Source organism: Varroa jacobsoni, unplaced genomic scaffold (assembly GCF_002532875.2).
Source record: "Varroa jacobsoni isolate VJ856 unplaced genomic scaffold, vjacob_1.0 scaffold_603, whole genome shotgun sequence".
Taxonomy (NCBI): Eukaryota; Metazoa; Arthropoda; class Arachnida; order Mesostigmata; family Varroidae; genus Varroa; species Varroa jacobsoni.
The window spans coordinates 69712-91877 of NW_019213505.1; the positions used below are offsets into that span (position 1 = coordinate 69712).

General features: G+C 45.4%; 1 protein-coding gene across 5 annotated transcripts; it reads left to right on the top strand.

The window, feature by feature from the left end:
* Nucleotides 1–853: 853 nt before the first annotated feature.
* Nucleotides 854–22095, top strand: ctrip (E3 ubiquitin-protein ligase ctrip). 5 transcript variants are annotated; one of them, XM_022835698.2, is made up of 15 exons: nucleotides 854–1092; nucleotides 1424–1688; nucleotides 9787–11663; nucleotides 12720–12929; nucleotides 13124–13512; nucleotides 14072–14210; nucleotides 14493–14664; nucleotides 14902–15604; nucleotides 15775–16163; nucleotides 16347–18174; nucleotides 18376–18576; nucleotides 18715–19784; nucleotides 20039–20671; nucleotides 20804–21416; nucleotides 21575–22095. In XM_022835698.2, the coding sequence occupies exons 3-15, from the start codon at nucleotides 10898–10900 to the stop codon at nucleotides 21635–21637; spliced, it is 7176 nt and encodes a 2391-aa protein (XP_022691433.1). In that variant the 5' UTR covers nucleotides 854–1092; nucleotides 1424–1688; nucleotides 9787–10897; the 3' UTR covers nucleotides 21638–22095. The 5 variants fall into 5 exon arrangements, with proteins under 5 accessions (XP_022691433.1, XP_086825002.1, XP_086825000.1 ...); XM_086968876.1 differs by having other exon boundaries at nucleotides 14514–14664; XM_086968874.1 differs by having other exon boundaries at nucleotides 9790–11663.
* Nucleotides 22096–22166: the final 71 nt, after the last annotated feature.

Below are 22166 nucleotides of genomic sequence, written 5' to 3' on the forward strand. Positions count from 1 at the left end.
TTACTCACCAACTCGCTCAGTCGCTCGATCACTGCTTACCGCTGCTGCTCGCGACTCGCCGCCCTCTGCTGCTGCTCTGTGTGTCTGCTACTTTTACGGACCACCTTTGCTTGCTCAGTTCCTGCTGCTGTCGTTGCGACGGCGGCTGTATTGCTGCTGTTGTCTGCCTCTTCGCCCACCGTCTATCCAGACCCACTCTGCTCTGGTTCTGGTACTCTACGGCGGCGGCGGCGGCGGCGGCGGCGGCAACGGCAGTAGCGGCGGCGGCAACAGCACAGCAGCAGCTTCTGCTGCGCTTAGTCCGCTTGAACGCGGCTGATTGTAAGATGCCCTACCGGTGGCAGCAGCAGCAGCAGCAGCGTGTTACAATGACTAACATCGCCCGATGATCAAACGCCACTTTAGTCCAACGACACACACAGACCGTGCTCGTTACCGCTAGAACGAGAGAACGCAACACGGGGTAGCGGCAGCGGCGGAAATGACGACGACGGTGGCGAAAACGACGACAGTGACGAAGAATCCGATAGGCATACCATTACACAGCACCGCTCTGCTGTGAGAACTGATAGAGTAGCTGGGCCCATTCGCGCTGTCTGCGCCGGGTATACGGCCGCTAGTTAGCTAGCCAGATAATCCTGTTCCTGCTCGCCAGCTCTCTCGCAGTGTCGTTCTCGCAACATGGCGGCTGGACGATGTGGTGCTGATGGTAGCGGTACCGCTGGTGCTACTGCTGGGCTTTGCTGCTGCTGCTGCTGCTGATGCAGAGGGTGAGGGCGGAGAGAGGCGCTGGCGAGCGACCAAGAAACAACGAACAAACGTACGGTTGAAAAGAACGGGCGATTCGACTGGAAGGTCCAACCGATAGCAGAAGAAGCAACAGTAACAATATTCCAAAAAAATTAGTAACAGCAGATTTAGCGGAGATAAAAAAAAGAAGAACGAAGGAGTATTTGTTAGGACGGAATGGGACGGGCGACTAGAAAACGGGATTGCCTTGAGTTCCCCAGTCGGTTTTAATAGAACGACGAATATAACGATCATGCTGCTGTTGTTGTGCTGATGGCAGGCTGTGTAGGAGCTTGTTCTTGGGTAAGTTTGGCTTGGTTTCCGTTACGTATGCGAACATGGATATGGCTAATGCATGATCGAAACTCACAGGTGCTAAATGATGTGGGTAGAACGAACCAGAAATAAAATAATTAAAAAGTTATCACAATTAGAGTCTAAATTTTATTATGTTAAATTAAATGTTGTTATAAATATATGGAAAAGTTACTAAGCGAGATTCGAAACTGCAGTGCAATAGCTAGACTAACAACAGTAGAAGGCAGCACCAGCATCAGTGTATCATAAGTGGAGAAAATTCGCTAAATTGTTACAACTATAATTGATTAGGAAAAATGTCATTAATATATTTTAGTGTCATCAACTGTACATACTGAAAGAAATCGTGATATTTGGTAGCAATCCGTGCGGCATAACAGCGGTGGAGGTGAATAATTCAAGAGCTGGCGCGCTTCCTCGCCTTGAATGAACGCATTCGCTCGGCCATCTTGTTGTAATAGAGAACTAGTCTGTGAGTTGGGTTATTCATCGTTCGCGATATTCCAGGCCAAAAAGCCGACGGTTTTCGGCGTCATACCTAGTAGCCCATCTACGGGCATTAGCTCCGCGGCTCGACCAAGGTATGTACATACTGTGGGTGGACCGGCTGTAAGCACGCATACATTAATTTTCTAGGAAAGCTGTTGCTTATCAAAGCTAAAAGCGTGTTACCTTTTGGCTTGCTGGGCCCCCACCGCGCACTAGAAGAGGCCGGTATGTCTGATCAGATGAATCTTGTGTTTTAGTCTTTATCGCGTCCGGATTCGAGGAGTTTAGGCCATACTAGGCTTGACCTACGAGGGTCCGAAGCTATTAGCCTCGACAAATTTCTTAAATGACATAACTAGCTGCTGCTGCTGTGTTGATTTTGGATTTCGTGTAAAGTCGTAATAGCTAGCCAGACGGATCTATGAACAATGGATCATCCAGCGATTGCTATGCCAATTTAATCAGCCAGGCTGCATGATAACAACTCAGCTTTAAGGCACATCGATCCGGCCACCGTTAATGCCATATGAAACACAATATTTGTGCCCCTCTACGAATCTCATACAAATATGTGTCCCTTTAACTCTAGGCCGTTTTTGAGCCCTGCATTATTATTGCGGGCTTTACCCAGCAGTTGAGTTAAATCAGTCTATCCATCAGCCATCCATCCATCCATCCATCCAGCTAACCAGCAAGAGCTAATGGCCATCTAGCCAGAGGACTTGCCCACTGGCAAACTCGCATCGCTCGTTGGTTTCGTTGTGGTGTACGTACGTACGACACCCGTCCCTGGCCGCTTTGCTGAATAGACGTGTCTAACTCTTCACAGTACGTAGTACCTCCAACTTTCTTTCCCTATGAGAATGTGAGTGTGTATTACTGATGTGGTCATTTCTGTGTGTAGCTATGAGCTTGTGTTTGTGTTTGTGTGTGTGTGTATGTGTGTATATGTATGTATGTATTTATGAATGTTAGTCTGCGCTTTGCTACTCAGTTTACCTCCAAGTACATCACTGTACCTGTCTGTATGGCTGCTGCGTTTATTGCTATATTATACTGCTAGATAGATATTTTTAAGCACCTAGAGCTGTTAGTGCTGCCGCTCCTCCAAAGCTGCTGAAGTCGATGTGCGTCATGTGAAAATCTTTTTTTCAGTAGATTTTAAAACTGAAAGCAGGAAAAAAGAGATAAAAGAGAGCAAAATAGACGAAGAATAGAAAAATAGATCATTTTCCCTATTTGTCACTGGCTCCCCATAGTTCCACAAAATTTTTGATTGTGTCGAAACTATGAGCTGTTTCATCCAAGAACCCGGTGCACCATCGAGTCGATGCAAGTGCAAGCCAGTGAGTCGTTTGCATTGAAATTAGGGATTACAGATACAATTCGTCAAGAGAGACTCGCTAGCAGCAAATTTCGTTCCTTGAACAACCTTGGAAATTAAGAAGCCCTGTACAGTACGACGACTGTGACTTGGGTATAGCAGCGTTTTAGTACGAGAAATAATTGTAGTAACACTTGCAATGGTCGTAAGCTGTTTGTAAAGTGTGTGTGTGTGTGTGTGTGTGTGTTCTACCCAGCGCTGTTGCGCAGCGTTCCCTCTCCTTGACCCCGGAAGAAGGGAGGGGAGATGCGACCTGGGAATGCCTGTGGGGTGTTGGGCTGTAAGATTTGGGAGTCGCTGGCTACCAGGGCGGGGTACTAACCCCCAGGGAGATCTACACCCCCGTCTCTTAGGTACATTTAACAAAAGTGGTGCACAGTGGCGTACTAGGAGATTGCGTGTCGGTTGGATTGGCCACAGGATAAAGGAAGGAATTTTCTGTAGGTGTTTGGAAAAGTCCAACACGCTGATTCAATCACGAATACCAGTGGACGACAACAGTGACCAAACAGATAGTGGGTTGGTGCATTTCTGATACCTGTTTTTGCCTGTTGCCTCCTATTATCAACAGTCAATCAAATATCACGCAACTTCACACAATGTTACGTAAGTGTAACAACCGTTGTGTCCAGATCGCAAAATTCTACCCTCAGTTCTGGCCTTAAAAATTGGTCTATCGAGTGAAGAAAGGCGTTATCGATAGTTGGTGTATTTAACATTCTCCCTAATGTCAAGACGTTACAAAAGCAACTGTCGATAGTTGTTCTGCGCACGCTGAGCACTTTTTAGATGAAAGATGTAGGCCTACTGAATAAGCATCTTCAAAAAAAAAGCTCAATGCGACCCTCGACAGGTTCGACGAGTTAAAGATATGACTGCAAAAAGCAGAGTGCATTTCATAAATTAGTGGTGCCATTCCTTAATTTAGCAAGTCGTGCTTCGGTAGTCCTGTCAACTATAGAGTTCCGAACAATCAGTTCCAAAAACGCTCTCTTGCCATTTAATATGTTTACTGTGGCTCTTTATGAAGCTAAAATCTTGTGATCTGTGCAATGCGATGGTTATAGGATTTTTAAGGCAAAGGAAAAGCTAATTGCAAATAATCGATAATCAGCAAGTAAGAATTTAGAAATGGGGAACTTGTTAGCGAAAAGTTATTTATGCATTAACCTGATCTATGTAAATATGGAAGTAAATACTATTCGTTGGTAACCGATGGCATAAATGTAGTCGTGTGTGCGCCTATCCATGTGATGAACTTGGCTTAGCTCTTGGCCTTTACTCTTTACTGGCTTATCGAATAGGTCCAGATACAAAGGCAGTCCTCTCCTGCGACTGATCAACCGATAGTAGTCAGTCCATACTCCTTGGAGAGGTTCCCCTGTTACTTATAAGGACGCAGCACCGTTTTCGCCAGGTGTCTGTTTAGCTGGTAAGCCGTACAGTGTCACATACATCGTCATCCGAACATACAAAGTAATAACAATACACTCATGGACGAAAAGAAGCGGTGTCCGCAGCACGAAGCTTGTCGTCGAGGGATACATATGTGTATTAGTAGGTGGAAGGCTGGACCGCAGAGCAAAAATCTTTTCGTGTCTCGTGTTGCTTGTTAAGGCTTGCCTGTGCTGCTGCTGCTGCACTGTCTTGTGTGTGTGTTGATGTGAAGCCCGTCCATTTGCGTGCGTCAACAGGATAGAGATCGTTAAAGTGTGCGCAGACGTAACAGGGTCTGGCGCATAACAGCAATGATACTGCCGGTTAAGGGAAGAAATAAGTCATGGCTAGCGACAGCTTCTTACAAACGACGTTGATTCATCCTAAAGTTGTCGACTTGGAAAATTTAAGAAGAACCTATGTTATTAACGGGTTCGGATGGTCGTTCACTGTACTATTATTACTGTTTGCTCGTGTATTGCATATGGTAGATGGACAAGAGTAAAGAAATGGGAAAACATGCGTAGTGGATTTTCTTGATTCATCTCCCACTTGGCCGTAAGCAGAGGAAGACCGAAGAAAACAAATGCGAAGATGTACATAGAAAATCGTTTAGGTACGAAGGAAAAATGATGCTGAACATCAATAGAGATAGACACGAATTGAAGAAGGAGTAGCAAGTAGTAGACGAGAATGAACGAAGATTATAGACTACCATTTGTAGAACGTTGTCGGTGACAACCTGTCACTGCGTAACGCTGGACTGCGTATGCATCAAACAGCATTCCCGAGTACGTTGTGTGAAGAGAATTTGCTACTAAACCATCTCGAAAACTGTATAGAGACGAGAATAGTCATCGGACTAGATCGACTTGCGATTTGTTTCACAGATAATTTTTGCCTATTTGTTTAAAGCGTCTAATTTTATAGGTTTATGCCTGTAGCGTTTTGTATCAACCGTTTGACAAAGAGGGTTAAATTATACATTGTTTTTATATCCTATCAAAAATCTTGTTTTGCCTAAGCTTTGGATGACTATCTCAAATGGTGCTGTGATGCTTTTCGCTTGAAATTGGAGTAAAAAAATTCGTCTTTATTCATTCAGTTTATGGAGGACCGTTTGCTAGCTTGCTATGGCGTGCAGTTGATTCGAAGCTGCCCGCTAAATCACTCCTAAGTGATCGACAAGCTAAGCGAAGCTTTCTTACCCGAAATTGCCTGAGATTCTTCATCTTGAAGGTTCTCGGGAAGTTCTATAATATTATTGAAGAGGGAAGAATATTATTGAGAAGTTTCTTTCTAGCATTTTCTAGTCGTGGCAACACATCGTTAATTGTCCCCGTTCCCAGTTTACATTTGACATGTAAACTACGTTGTCTTGTGAAGCATCTTCTGGATGTCAGCTTTGTTGCTGCCTTACATTGCAGATTAGTTATCGGACTGAGAAGTCAACTAGTAGTAAATGTTTGAGCGCATGACGAATCTTCCACCGAGATTATAAACTTCTTTCATTTGCCGAGATTTACGTTGTTTCGTGTCTATAAAATTTCCGAAGAATTTCATTCCGACATTTTCATAAAGCGAGACTCGAAATCAAGGTTGGGGTTTCAACTGAGAGGATTTAAGTCGGATGTTTTTGTGGAAATTAGCGCTTGCTTTTGAAAACTCAGTATTTTTTTAGACACTCTGGAGGGTGTTACGGACGAAGAAGGTCTAATGACTAGTCTTAAAAATTTTTGAAGCTTTTAACATACTAGATTTTTAGCATCAGATAAGAATCATGGACGTACTGTTCGCACTTTGGCGTAGTCTCTTCCGAGAAGCATCATAGTTGCTGTGGAAACGCGACCGGTTAATCAAACTATTTTAGTAAAATAGACAGATTTTAGTAACTTACGGATAGTTAATTACTATAAGCATTTGTGAAAAGTTCATCTGCGATCGGTGGATTTGAATCGACACTGCAGGAGAGTCGCCAGAGCGGGGAAGTAACGTCCGGCAGTATAAATCAGTATCGGCAATTGGCACAATTCATTCATCTGCACTTTCTCATCAGGCAGTGTTTTGCAATTTTTCAGTAGGAGGAATATTTAAAAGAAGTGGCTCGTATACCAGAGGACGACGGTTCGATGAAAATGAGAAGGCGGATAAACCTGAAATACCCAGTGCTCTCTCCTACTTTTGGTTTCCTCAAGGGACAAAAAGCGGGTGGAGAGCGCAAAGAAGTAAGACAAATAGATATGCCCACATCTCAAGATATGGAACGTATTGATAGAAGCCGCATATGAGCAGGGTTCCGCATAAAGAATTATTAATGGAGGGAACAAATGTCAAATATTGAAGACAACAAGGATGGCGAACAGCACAAACCGAATAGCTGGTGCAAAACGGCGGAGAGCATACGTAGGTTTTGAATTGGCAATTTTTATGAAAAATCTAACTACTAAAACCTCAATTTATTAAAAAATAAATGAAAACGTTGCCTTGTGCTATGATCGGCTTTTTCAAAGCCTGCGTGGAGTCAGATTTACAACCAGTTGTATTGAGCTAAATGAATCTTCGCTTTTTTGAGTTATTATTTGTATTATTACTAAATAATAATCATTATTATATGGAGCTAGATGTGTGTTCCTGGACAAAGATGTATAATAAAAGATACAAGTAATACGATGGGGTAATTGCCTTTCCTTTTCGAGTTTATTTCAAGCCTCTACCTAACTCGCTCATGATCCTTGATTTGACAAGATAGGTTTATACGAGGCACTTAAGCAGTGTTTCATAATTATCTAATCGGCGTGGTTAGTACGATTATATCCCTTCGTCAATACGCTAAAAAGTTTCGCAATGTTATCTTGGCTGGTATTTAAACATATTTGACTGCAGTGGAGATTTAAAAACTTTCTTATTCAATGTTTCTATATCAGTAGTGGAACATGCATAGCACAAGTTACAGATTGCAGAAAAACTTTTACAATCACGAATTTTTGGTGCGTATAGCCCCTTTCGTATCAAGCATTTATTCGACTATGGTTGTTGTGCGTATGCATAAACGCAAAGGATAGGGGGTTAGTATTCAATGCAGGATGGGGGTCTCCGAATCTGTAGAATTAATGGTAAAAGGTAGCAACAGCGCTAACTAATTTGGTGCGTAATTTTTATCAGGTGACATTTAATTATTTTGTATCAGCTTCGCTCTTCTTCTCTGCGACGCGATGCCTTATGGGATAATAGGACGACTTTTTCGCTTAAATTGTTTACTACATTTATGCACTGTAAAGGTCACGGATTGTGACCAAGCAGGAAAATCTATTTGTTACAATATAAGTATTTGCATCAATAATTCTTGTCTATGCTGCGGTGCTGAGATATTATTTAAATCACTTTTATATTTTAGAGTCATACGTATTGTTATTTTACACACCTATAATTTTGGATCCTATTTTAGAATGTTACAGCCTAACTACGCACGAAAGGTTTCGTAAAGGAGTCGCGCCAGTTTGTAAAAATTAAAGCCGTTGTAGTAGTTTTGAGAAATGTTAAGTACGTTAGTTTGTTTTTTTTTTTTCTCTTCGTTAAATATTCCTGACTTACTCCAATGACGACACTGTGGGAGAATTTTCTCACTTGAAAATTGTTTTCAGTAGCCGATGTGAATTCATTTGTCACTGATGTTGGCTGAGGTTTAATAGAGTCCATTAACCGTTGTTGTTTTTATGATGCCTCGACGTGTTTCCACGAGCCTGTGAGCTAATAATACCATTTTGAATTGAGTTGATACGATTTTCACATGCTCCGACGACAAACTGACCCGTCGCCCGGTAACTTGCTTAATAGTCGCATGTTCGCTATTGGAACTCACTAATGCAATTATTAAAAATCACCATTAAATTGCTTAGTGTTAACGGCGTATTATTAGCCTTCTACAAAAATACAAAAGAGAGCACGTTCCCTTCCCAGAGCACGGAAACCCTTTATTAATTAAATTATTTACGTTTACGTTGCAGTTCATGGTGGTATACATATCCGAGCTTATTGTAAATATGCATCTTTCGGTTATCCAGCTATAGCAGGAGATCTGTTAAATGTTCTGAGTAAATTGTGCGAAATACCAATTGGTTACGCAGAACATTCCTGATATCTTTTTGTACAAAATCTTTCAGTTTTATACAGTGTGCAGATTCTGTAGCAAATTCTGAGACATGGTCTCAATTGAAAACAGCGCTTCAGCTTAGATCGATTCCGTATACGGTCGTATTTCTGCTATAGGAATGTAGAAATATCGTATATTGAGTGAAAATGAGTCTTCGAGTATGCAGGTCTCTGATCTTCAAACCTTCGAAAGAAAAGGACGTCTTCTTTTAATATTATTTTCATCACACAATAACGTTATTGAATAATGTGTCTAATAAACCAAAATCTTTCTCGACTTTGATTCAGGCCATTTCTGCTGAGCTTTCCTCATTGGCTTCGCTAAGCAGAACATTTCTATGAAGTTTTGTGTTTGAAAATTTATATTGATTCAGTGGCACATTCTATAGGTAATGCCAACCCTATATTCACTTGAAAATCTTAATTATATTAACGTCATTTATTGAAGCGGATCAGTCAGAGTACCTTTCGCGGAAGTGTTAATCGTTTACGCGTAAGCAATCGGTATTCCTCATTCAGCAGTCTCTTATTAGGCTGATTAGATCACAGATTAAATTCTATGGAATATCTAAGCAGTGCGTGCCAATGACTCGCAGCAACTATTAGCGAAGTGTGTAAGAGTTGATACTCCGATATCGGTTAAACAAGTAGTAGTAGTATAGTACGCTTTAAAGTCAATCAATAGCAGCAGTACCGAACATGAATCTTGCGTTAGCTCGGTATCACCCTCGTCTTTAAATGAATATTCTATGAATATGAAATACACGAACGACCCCTTACGAGTCGTTTTGGCTCGGACGAGCCAGCAAACCCAGGCTTTTAGTAGAGTTATACGCATATATTATACCTCAACTATACTAAGAATTGAAATCCGCGGGTCTGTCTGAATGCGGAAAAAAAAAAGACGATTGGTCAAATACGTTCGCCCTTCTAAGCTAAACTTCTTTTTCCATTATATAGTGTTAAAATTTAGTCCGCTGCAGACGGAGGCCAACAACTTCTTTGTCATTTTCCACCTTTGAAACAACCTAGCACGATCGTACACACGCATGGAGGCAGCAACTAGTCCTTCGCGTTATCATTAAACGTACAAATATTTATTTTTATGAAAACTGTGTTGTCTGAACCTCAATCTTACTGATGATCTTAAATAAGAAGATATCTCTGAGTTGCTTGTTCATCATAACTAACACAAGTGTATTTGGTTTCTTGCCTTTCAGTAGCCGGTGTCTGTCGCGAGAGCTGTGTTGTGGGCTAACAATCCATAAAAAATGTGTATTCATCACTTATGTACGCTACTCAGTTAAGCGTGATCCGCGTGACATAGGCCATCAGAAGTGACAGTCCTTCTATTTATATGAGTAGAAACTACATGGACTATATACGTTTAATGAAAACATATTACATAAATATATAGATAAACTTAAATATATAGCTAATCAGCTACCGCTCATCAACCAGCGTCCTTTCATCTATTTGTCGAGTGTACATTGACAGAACACGCCACTGCCACTAGGCATGTCCCGCTACACCCTGTCATGAGCGTAAGCGTACGAGAGAAACAAGACCAAACAAGCGCAACATCAGGATAAATAACGAAGACGCGCTAACGTTCCTTTGGGTAAGAAGGATTTGTCGAACTAATACATACAACAACCAATCCAAGTTTACGCCGACGTGCGCCCATTCGAAGACAGTTGTTGTTATTGTTGTTGTTGTTGTTCAAGCAAGCGTGCGAGAGAGATCGGTTGTTGGTGTTGCTGTTGTTGTGAAAGCGAGTCATTCAATCCTTCTATAATATAGCTATATAATCAATTTGAATGAGATCTTGCCTCGTTTTGCTGCTAGCATATCCGCTTTATCAGGTTGCCCTCCCTCGTGATCTCGTCGAATGGTAACACAACACTAACGCAAAGTGAAACGCAGAAAACGACGTCTGCTAATGTGAGGCTCTGTTACGAACATCAGCGGTAGTCGTAGGAAAAGGATAAAAGGGGCCATAGTAGCTCTTGTAGCGTAGTAGCGTGGCCACTGGTTCTGCCTGCATAACAGTGCTTGGGGTCAAGGCTGGTTGGTTGATTGGAGTTGGAAGATTGTTGAAGTGCTGAGGAACTGATCGTGTGAGTGCTTGCGAGTGTGTTTCGTGTTTAAGTGTGAGTGTGTGTGTGTGTGTTGAGAGCTCGGCTGGAGCGGGGCGAGGTGTCTTGCCAGTCGACTGAATGAGCTCCCCGTGGGCGTCCCGGATCGCGTCCCGCGTCCCAGCTGGCCGCTATCTGCGCCACCAGCTCGCCCCCGCAGCAAACGGCTTGTCGTGCACCCTGCTGAGAGGCTATGGAAACACCACCGACTTCGTCCAAGGCCAGGCCCAGTAGACACAACCAGCGAGCAGCAGCGGCAGCAGTGCAGCAACAACATCAGCACAACCAACAACAACAACAACAGCAGCAGCTACAACATCATCACCATCAACACCCTCAGCCCCAACAGACGTCGCCGACTTCAGCGGCCACGAGGGATCAGCTGCAACAGCATCAGCAGCATCCGCAGCAGACGACAACGACGTTATCATCGTCCGTGTCATCGTTGTCGTTACCGCCGCCGTTGCCGCCGGCGGTACAACCATCGTTGTTAACAGGCGCTGCTGCTACCGCGTTCAATAGCGGCGGTCCTACATCGCCAGCAGTTAACAGTGCAGGAACAATCGGCCTCGGTGGACATCATTGTGCTGCCACCTTGGGCTCATCACCACTAACGACGACAACTACAGCCTCTTCAACCGAAGGAGGTCTGCCCGCCTTCACGGGCCATAGTGCTGCAAGCGGTGCTGCTGTTGCTGCGGTAATCGGAATCGCCGCCGGTTTAAGAAGAAGGGCCAGCCACGAACCCTCGTCACAACAATCGCAGGTCGCAAACCAACAGGGTTCGTCATCAGCTACTCTTACGACTGGTACGATTCATTCACATCAGCATCACCATCATCATCAACACCACGTTCATCATCAACAAAGCCAACATCAGAGTGCAGAAGGTATTGCTACGACAGGACCGGCAACGGTGTCGAGCGCCGCCAGTGGACCTAACCAGTCAGGACAGCCAGGTAGGTACAAAGGAATATTAACTAGTCAGGTGTGTGTGACCGCGGCGAATGAAGTTAATGAGAACCATGACTGTGTAATTGTTGGTGTTAGTGAAGGTTGGTTTATATTGGTTCGGCCTAGAGCAAATTACCGATTGTAGCATGGATTAATGGAAGGATAATTCGCAGTGCTGCCTGGCCTGTCATGTAGCTAGCTGCGACTGACAGAGTCGAGCCCTAGATGCGTTATGAAAAATAATCATTAAACAATTAGTTATGATTATACGGTCAAATCAGATCCTGCAGGTCGCTGAAAACGTGGGAAAACCTAACAGAGCATGGCCATAGGTAGAAGTTGTTTTTTCTTATAAGACGATCTGCCGTGTTTGTGATGTATAGTGTGTGGTTAAACACACTTTTGCTCTATGCTCTATGAAGTTTGACAAGTCCAACGTTCCTTCTTAACACGTTGCGCATTTATAGCAAATAGTCGATTTTTCAGCATAACTAGGACTCACAGATTGACTGTAGATCAAGCAGTGTAGAGTTCCTTTTGTTTAGCACATTATCTGGTATTGCGCGTTACATTAATAGGCTAGGTACTAAATATGGCTGTGACGCCTCGCCTGGTGTATATTTTAAACTGTGGGTATCCACTGTAAGGGTCGACACCTGATGGAACATGCGATGTTGAGTTGAGTGAATGACCGGAACTATTCATACCGTATATAGTTGTGGTGTTCGTGATTATTAGAAGCAAGTGGTGGTCGTCGTAGCCACGCTATAATGGAAACCTTGTCATTTCCCGCACCGAGTAGATTTGCAAAGAGAAAGAAGAATAAATAATATTGGTACCGTTTGTCGTCTCAGTGGGAAAGACAGACGATTGACGAAAACCGGCCACTGGTTCTTATAATTGAATTAACATTTAGCTTTTTTTATTAAACGATACGCTGATGAGTATTCGTAGAGTGTGGTTACCTATTTTGTGTGAGACAATTAACTGGATTAAGTGAAGTAGAATAACGTGGGTTGTCTTCCATTGTCAATGCAGTAACATCTTTTTCGTTTTTGTAGAATCTCTCTTATCAGCGGACAGCAGCCCGCAAAGTCAAAAAAGGAAGTACAATACGCGTTTGGCCTCACGTGTCGAAGATAACCTGCCTTCGAATAACGTGCAACAGCAGGGAGGTCAATCGAGTACAAGAACACATAGAGACTCGAAAGGCCCAAGTTCGCCAAAGAAGTCCAAGAAAAGCGGCCAGTCTCAACAAGCAAGCGTACCTGGTGAGTCTTTAGCTTTAGCTAAACCGTTTTCATCGAAATTTTATAATTTCTATTATCAGTGTTTGTCTACGTTGTCTGCATAAAAATGGCCTAGCCTTTTCATCCTAGTGAAGCTGGGCCTTTTTGCAATATAAATCCTCATTATCGTTCTAATTTGTTCGATTATCTTCCTCGCATGGCACTTGTTCGAGTAGTACGGCGACCCGGAGGGCGACGTCGTTCGGGAGGGGTAGTCTCATCAGCGGGCGCTCTCGCGACGGGCGCTTGTGCCTCAGGATCACCCGCCTCTCAGCACTCAGCAACGACAGCCAACAGTGGGCATCAATCGCAGCACTACTACCAACAACAGGTACAGCAAGCGGAAGGGCCCCATCATAGCCGGCAGGTGGGCGGCAGTAGCAGCAGCGCATCGTCAGCAAACGTCGCAACTGCATCCCAACATCAACACCATCTGTCGCAAGTGGGTGCCATTAGCAGCAGTAGTACGGGAACCAGCAACAGCGGAAGGCAGCAGCATTCAGCAGCCGTTGGGGGGTCGAGACCCTCCAAGATGAACAGTCAGCAACACTCACATCAACAACAGGTTCGTTCTAGCACAGCTGCAGATCCGTCATGCAGATGCAAACGAAGAAGAACCGTTTTCTCGCTTGTGTGTCGCGCATTCGTTCGGCGGAAAATGGACGAAAGTTTCTGATTGAAGTAGACATCTAACCTCTACTTCTAAAATAGTTGTAATGATTATGTTTGGCTTAATTCTTGATTTCATTTCGTTTACCGTTGCTAAATCATGGTTTATCTTGGCCATAATGAATAGTAAGCTATGACGAATTTCTACCTTGCAGTTGCCGTAAAGCTTGACGGTGTTGATATGACGAGTTAATCTAAATTGTTTCATCATCAGAGTTGCCGTACATTGCCGTGGATGATATGAGGCCAATATAAAGCTATGACAGTTTCTGCGTATTTTGGACACAAGCGTTTCTCACGCAGCTGTATATTGTTCGACGTATTTCCGGCTTATGTACTCTTTTCTGCTTGTTTACCAACAATATTGATGTTCCGGGTTTTCATTTAGAATACACGCACTTATGCCTGCAAGCGGTCAGCTATAAGCATACAGTTGTTTTTTTTCTTGTTTATAGAATGAGCCAATGGAATCGCAGGCCAGCGTGGCAAGCGCAAACTCCTCAAGCAGTAGCAGCGCCGGCGCTAGCGGAACGAACAATAACCAAATGGACTCTCAGTCCGCTTCAGCAGCATCGGGAGGTGCATATGGTGAAGGTAGACTTATTCAGATCTTTTCTAGTTTCTCTCGTTCAAGCGCCACACAAACATGTGTAGATGAAAAAGGGTCAGAAAAACTTGATGTCATTATTTTTATTGATGATATCTCACTTTGTGGACGGGAAGGACATGGCTTAGCTGTGTAAGTGTATGAAAAATGTGTTTTGTCTCTTCCTGGTTTTGTTGACACTTATTCACGTAAGCGAAAACGGATTGTTTCGGTGCAGTTTGACAGTAGTTATGATGTATGATTTGATTTACATTGTTTTTTGGGTTAAGTGGCCGTTTCGACTCAATCAGGTGGTTCAAGTGGCGGAGCTGGTAGCGGCGGCGGCGCCGGTGAAGATGGAGATGTAAATAGGCTGCGGGAACTTCTGGAGTCGCGAGGCATTCCCCCGCAGCTGCTTGGAACATTAGGGCCTCGCATGCAGCACTTCTTACATCGATATGTGTAAGTTCTTAACATAAGCGGATATATTGAGATTTGCGCATTGTTAGAATACGGCGATAGTTCATTAGCATTTGCACTTCGGACAGAAAGTCTACGTCAAGAGATGGAAAAAGATAGAATAACTTGCGGTTATTATAGTTTGTGCTACTTCAAGAGCCGCTCATTTTACAGGAACTCTTTCTCACGCATTGTAAAGCTGCGCGTTCGCTCATTAATTATTGTTTTATGTACCTTCAGGGGTTCGATGGGCGGTGTTTCGAACCTTTCAAATGGCAATCATAGTCGTGCTACGCAACTTCTAGAGACACTGCAGTCACCTGATGAGAACGAGCAGCTCGGCGCTGTAATGGAGATGTGTCAGACGTTAGTCATGGGCAACGAAGATTCACTAGCTGGCTTCCCATTCAAAGCGGTTATCCCTGCTCTCGTGGGTTTGTTAGCGGGTCCGGCCGAAGGTGGAGCAGAAGGCCGTTCACCAAACTTTGAGGTGATGCACAACGCCTGTCGCGCCTTAACGTACATGATGGAGGCGCTGCCTCGAAGTACAAGTCTCATTGCCGAAAGTATTCCGCGTTTCGTCGAAAAACTGGAAGCCATCCAATGTGTAGATGTAGCCGAACAGAGCTTGACTGCTTTAGAGATGTTAAGCAAAAAACACGCGAAAGCAATCTTACACGCCAATGGCGTTGCTAGTTGTCTCGCCTACCTTGACTTCTTCTCGATGAACGCTCAACGCTCGGCTCTGACCATAACGGCGAACTGCTGCGCCCATCTGGGCCCAGATGACTGGTCCCTAATAAAACCATGCGTGCCAATCTTGGCCCAACGGCTTGATCCTGGAGGATGTGATAACCCCGATAAGAAAAGTATAGATTGTGCCTGTGCCGCTCTTTCTCGTATCGTGGAGGCATTTCAGAATAACCCCGACGTTCTCGAGGAAGTAAGTAGTAACCGATTTAATCGAAATCAATTTTTTACATATGCATATAATAGACCATTATGAAATACTATTACAAGGTATGCTGAAGTTCGTGAATAACTGAACTGTATTGCATTGAGTCAATTTACCACGACTGACCTCGTTGGCAATTTACGCGGCTTCAATTCTAGGTGGCTCCGCGAAGTACACTGGACTTAATACAGGCGCTCGTGTTGCGAAACCCTGCGCTTGTTTCGTCTCCTACGTTCGTAATTGTGATTCGCATGTTGGCCCTGTTGTGTCAGGGTTGTCCACCCATAGCGGTGGAACTGCTCAAGAGTAGCATTGACGTGACATTACGCCATCTTCTCGTAGGCCCAGAGAAGAACGGACGCGTGGATCCGCCCGAGCTGTTGGCTCGCTCTCCACAAGAACTCTACGAGATAACGGGGTTAATTATGGAATTAATGCCCCGCCTGCCTGATGACGGCGTTTTTGCTGTTGATCAGCTGCTCTGGAGGCCTCAAGGACAACAGGCTGCGGGGGTTAGCAGTAATGTAATCACCCAAGTGCACTGGTGGTGAGTGTAACGATAGTCAAGCTTAGATTACATGTGAAGATGAGCGGATACAGCAAGCTACTGTCACAGGGAACTTGTTAATATGATCGTTGCACATTGATAATAACATTCCGAGTCATTTCGTATTTTTATTCTGCTGATGCTTTCATACCTAACTGTATATTCCTCATTTCTCTTTTGCAGTTGGCAAGATAACAACATGGAATGGCAGCCTTATTCTTTAGTGGACGGACGCTGCATAGAATCGGCACACGCCAACGGTGAGGAAGAGGTTTCGTTATCTATTAACGGAAAGACCTATTCACTAAGTTTCACGCAGATGCAGCAGACAAGTGAGGACAGCGGGACAACACGTGCCATTCGCCGAACGGTAAGCAACTGCAATCAAACATCAGGCGCTGCAACCACTAATTCTACCACTACTATTAATGTGAGTGGTCAACAGCCAATTAGCGGCGCTGGGACGAGCGCACAAGCGTCCAATACTGCGACAGTTTCGCAAACCGGAAAGAACTCGGCACCCGGAAAGACAGTACCGGCGGCTGATGGCACTGCTGCCGCCAGTGCGAATCTAGGCAAAGACGCCCGCGCCGAGTTGGTTAAGGAAGAGCCAGAACTTGTAGCAAAATTTGTGCGTAGCCTAATGAGCGTTCTGTACGAGGTGTACGGCAGCAGCGCGGGCCCGGCCGTACGTCATAAGTGCCTTCGAGCAATGCTGCGTGTCGTTTACTATACGGACGCGACGACGCTCGAGAGCATCCTGCGTGCAGATGCCGTGTCGAACCATCTCAGTCAAATGCTGTCCACTCACAACGATCTGCGGGTTACGGTAATGGCATTACAGCTAACAGAGATACTCATGCAGAAGATGCCGCATCTATTCGTACATTCGTTCAATCGTGAGGGGGTAATCCACAAAATTTCGGAACTTTCCGCGAAGCCGGTTGAACCGCTCGAATCGCACATAGCTCATGCTGTTCCTCATGTGCACAATAGCGCTTACAGCGGTCATCGAGGTTCTGGCGTTCACGGGTCCAACGGCGGCTCGGGCAGTGGTGGAAGCAGCGGTATTGGCGTCGACGCCGGGGCAGAGTTCGGTATAGCGACGAGTGGTTCGAGTCACCCGGGGGGCTCGGTCTACGGTGGAGGTGAAGCGACGACATCGGCTGAGAAGAGTCCGGAACAGCAGCATAATAATCAGCTATTCAGCCAGCGTTTCCTTGGTGATATGCTTAAGCGCAAGAGAGCCTCGGGTGCGGCGGCGGCCAACGACAAAAAGCGGGCTTCGGAATCGCGAGGCAAAGACTCTCGTAGAATGAAGGGCTCGTCGTCCGGAGCATCAAGTGGGCCGTCGGCGGCGACTGCGGCGACGGCAGCGGCAGCTGTCGCAGCTCATCCGACTCAGTCAGAGTCCAAACGCGGCGGCCCGGCCACAAGGAGTAGGCTGTCAGTCCATGGAGATCTGGAAAGTCCAGAAGATACTGGCGGAGGCCACGGCGCCACTTCGGCCAAACCATCGAGCTCTGGACATAGCTCGGCGCACGGCTCGTCGAACAGCAGTCCCGTTTCGATGAGGTTTAGCTCGACAGCCGGCGGCACCGGTGGTCTTTTGGCTGGCACTACATCTGCCGGCGTCGCAGAGGCAGGCGGCGACGCTAGTGCAAGTGGCGGAGGTGGATCAAGTCAGAAGAAGGGAGGAGCCAGCGGTGGCACGGGGGCGGGTTTTTTCTCTCAGTTGGTACCTTCTCGCTTCTGTAAATGGGGCCATCCCAGTCCAAGTTCGCAGCCGGCGGCCAGTTGTAGTGGACAGCAAGGCTCAGGAGGCGGGTCGGATAGGCACAACTCGATTCAACAGCAACTTCAACGACAGCGCCAAGAAATGGTGCATAAGATCAAGCTGTGGATCCGCGACGAAAGTCAGTCGCTCAACGACAACTATTTTGCCGCCTACCGCCAGCAGTTGTGCAGGAGCACACTTGAGAAACTTGAAAGCGCGGTGGCTCTAGTCAAGGTTAGTTCTATCAATTCTTCTATATGAATATTATGTAGATTATAGTTAGTTAGGGCAACAGCCGATATGCACTATATATGGCTGTTCGTGCGCTCGTTTCCATTTTTTTTTTAAATTCAAGAACAATAATTACAACAGTGATATCGGGTCACGATAACGTGAAATCCTTGAATTTTACCCTTTTCAACGGAATTCTTATAGGCTGGACAGGATGACAGTGGCAAGCTCGTACAGGGCCTTAGGGAAATCTGTGACGTACTTCAACAGGGCGACGTTTCCTCATTTGAGCTCATTCATTCGGGCATGGTTGGGGCACTTCTCGACCTGTTTGCTGAACCTGGCCCGGAGGCATTTGTGCGCAACGCCAAAATCATTCTGCAGGTGTTCGCAGGTGTAGACGTCGTAAGTAGTACATTTGTATTTGCAGAATGTATACGTCTGTAAGCAGTAACAATGCTGATAGACCGAAAAGTGCTATACCTCATTTACAGCGTAGAAGTGATATATCGCGTAACGAATTTTCCATTAATATATTTGCAGTTGCTGAACGCTTGCGAATCACAAAGTGGTCCATGCACGGTGGGTGATTCGACCTTGTTGCTCACACTGGTCTCCCGCCTCAGCTCATGCGTGTCTCAGCTGGAGCAGTTTGCCCTCAAAGTGCACGACGTGCCTGGCGGTATCGGTGGCACACGAGGCACTTCGGCTCTGCGTTTCTTTAATACCCATCAGCTCAAGTGCAATCTCGAGCGACATCCCAGCTGTGCTAACCTAAAACAATGGAAGAACGGACCAGTAAAGATCGACCCGCTAGCGCTGGTACAAGCAATCGAGCGCTATTTGGTGGTGCGTGGTTATGGCCGGGTTCGCGATGACGACGAATGCGGCTCGGAGGATGATAACAGTGATGAAGATTTGGACGAGAGTATGCTGTTAGGCAGCTCGCAGGGACACAGCCGCCACCGGCTACAATTCCTTATCGGCGAAACGCCACTGCAGTACAACATGACGGTGTACCAGGCGATCAAGCAGTACTCGCACCTGGCCGATGGCGGGGCGCACTCCGAGACGGATTTGTTTGACGCCAGCCTTGGCTTGGATTCGGCATCTTCCGCCGTCTGGACGCACACGCACACGATATACTATCGACCAGCTATTGCTGACGATTTAGGTCAGAATGGAACGGGCCAGCGAAAAAACAAAACTAAAGGTTCAGGCGGGAAGAAGCCAACGGCGAAGGACGAATTGTGGAATGAAGGTTTTAGTCCAGCTCCATCCTGTCCAATTGAGGACGCTCTTGCAGCTGGTAAAAACTTAGTGACCAAGCTGTCTGATCCGTCCCTACGGATGCTTGCGCTGTTGCGCGTACTCTACACACTTAGCCAACACTGGGGTTTACTGTATGGCGTCCACAACTTTATGCCAGCCCTACAAGAAGAGGTCTTTCTCAATGCAAAATTAAGTAATAAAGCACTCCGTCAGCTGCAAGATCCCTTAGCTTTGATGACAGGAAACATCCCACCATGGCTAAAGACACTGTCGGCCTTCTGTCCGTTTATCATGCCATTCGAGACACGTCACAACCTTTTCTACAGTACTTGTTTCGATAGGTACGAAAAATTCATTTTTTATTTTTTCCTTTGTTAGCTTGTGTTGACAACGAACGTTTTATAGACGTTGACTTTCAAGATTGGTTTGCTTTCGTTGTATATCCTTTCACCAACTCAGTGTTCTTCACTTGACTATGGCAAAGCTCGCAATGTCCCTTTGAAGGTTGGGTGACATTGGTGAAAGAATAAAAAATAGATTCTTGCTTTTAGTTTTGCATACTTCTAACAGCTGGTTGATTTTCTTGAATTTACAGAGATCGTGCACTGCAACGTTTAATGGACTCTAGTCCCGAACTATCATCAGGGGATTCCTCAGAACGCGTAACACCCCGACTTGACCGAAAGAAACGAACAGTAAACCGAGAAGATCTCCTCAAACAGGCTGAAGTCGTGTTCAATGAGATCTCACTTAGTAACAGCCGTGCGATGCTCGAGATTCAATACGACAATGAAGTAGGCTCAGGGCTTGGTCCAACACTCGAGTTCTATGCCCTCGTGTCTCGCGAATTGCAACGTTGCGACCTGGAGATGTGGCGTAACTTTATGACCAGCACTGATCGCGCACTTTATCATAAAGGTGGCGAAAAGAAGTACGTTTTTTGCCCCGGAGGCCTTTATCCTACTCCCGTGGCGCGAAATATCAAGTCATCTCAGTTAAACAAGATAAAGAATCGCTTTAAGATGTGCGGCAAGTTTGTTGCTAAAGCTTTGATGGACTCCCGCATGCTGGACATGCACTTTTCGGTGCCTCTGTTTAAGTGGATGCTGGGCGAGGAGCGCTCGTTGGGATTGCGAGATATCCAGCACATCGATGAGCAACTGTTCCGTCATCTCTGCAAACTACAAAGTCTTGTTGAGCAGAAAAATCGCATTATCGCCCAAAACAAGTATGAATTTATTGTTCCCATACTGTTATTGAGACTAAGCCCGTGCCAAACTCGTGCTATAGTTACCAGCCATTGCTATGGTTGTTAGCAACATTGTGTATAATTTTACTGTTTTTTTTTCATATTTTTTAGGAATCTGACCGGTCCTGCCTTGTCGAAGAGTCTCGAGAAGCTCACTCTGGATGGGTGCTCAGTCGAGCTTTTAGGCCTGGACTTCACTCTGCCCGGTTACGATATTGAGTTGAAAAAGGGCGGTGCGAATGTAGCCGTCACAATTCACAATCTGGACCAGTATATTCGGCTTGTCGTCTATTGGACACTGGTGGAGGGCGTACGCCGGCAGATGGACGCATTCAAAGAGGGTTTCGAGAGCATCTTCCCGATGGATTCGCTCGGACACTACTTCCGTCCAGCCGAGTTAAACCGGGCACTGTGCGGCGATTCAGCGCACTGGTCAATGGATATTCTTCGCAGAGCCTGCAAGATCGATCATGGCTATACTATAGAGTCACGTGCCATCCAGTTTCTGTTCGAAATCATGGAAGAGTTTGACGAGGGCCAGAGACGACAGTTCTTGTTGTTTGTCACTGGCTCACCACGTCTACCTGTCGGAGGTTTCTGTGCTCTCGTGCCACCACTCACGATTGTTAAGAAGAGCTCAGAGGGACAGCCGTCAGACAAATACCTACCATCGGTTATGACATGCGTCAACTATCTAAAGTTGCCTGACTATTCTACGAAAGAGGTACGAAATGAGATGCTTTTGTCTCTCTATTTGACATAACTGATCATATGTTTTTATCGACTGCGTTGCGCGACGTTGCAAAGCCACGCAAGCCTGCGTAAATCTTGTGTGTGTCTAGCCTAATTACTGATCTAATAATCTATCGTTTTCGCTTCTAGGTGATGCGGGAAAAACTGTTGGTCGCTCAATCAGAGGGCCAGTGTTCCTTCCACCTCAGTTAATGGAGTGTGATGTCTGGAAAGGAATTTAATGGGACGAAAGGATAGGAAAGCAACAGACTCGGTAAGGTGTTACCGAGATTTGAGTAGGACCAGTCGTTTACAACCAGTTGACTGGCCAACATGACAACAGCCATTATCGGTTATTGATGAAGCGTTGAGAAATGATAATATGAGCAGCCACAGCGAGAATACCACCTAACAACTAATACTAGCGGAGAAAAATATCGAATTCAGATACTCGACAAATTACACCTGAAAAATAGAATGACGAATGAGAGCTACTACAGACAAGCAGTGAACGACGTGTCATCGGCGAAGAATCAACAAGCTCTGAAATTGACTTCTGCGCTATGCTAACGAGATGTAACAGCGGACTCGGATGCGTACCGTACGACTTCATCAAGGTGACTGAAAGTGACTGTGGGATAAATAGGGACGAGAGGGTGAAAAAGAAACAAGTGGAATGTGTGGAGTGGCTAATATACGGAAGTGTCGATGAAGACTGTGCAAATGTGCGTAACTATGATTA

Excerpts from the sequence above, each read along its gene's own strand:
- ctrip (XM_022835698.2), top strand. The coding sequence starts at position 10,898 with ATGGAAACACCACCGACTTCGTCCAAGGCCAGGCCCAGTAGACACAAC. Across the intron at positions 11,664-12,719 it reads TAACCAGTCAGGACAGCCAG|AATCTCTCTTATCAGCGGAC; the intron begins GTAGGTACAAAG and ends TCGTTTTTGTAG. Across the intron at positions 16,164-16,346 it reads ATCACCCAAGTGCACTGGTG|TTGGCAAGATAACAACATGG; the intron begins GTGAGTGTAACG and ends TCTCTTTTGCAG.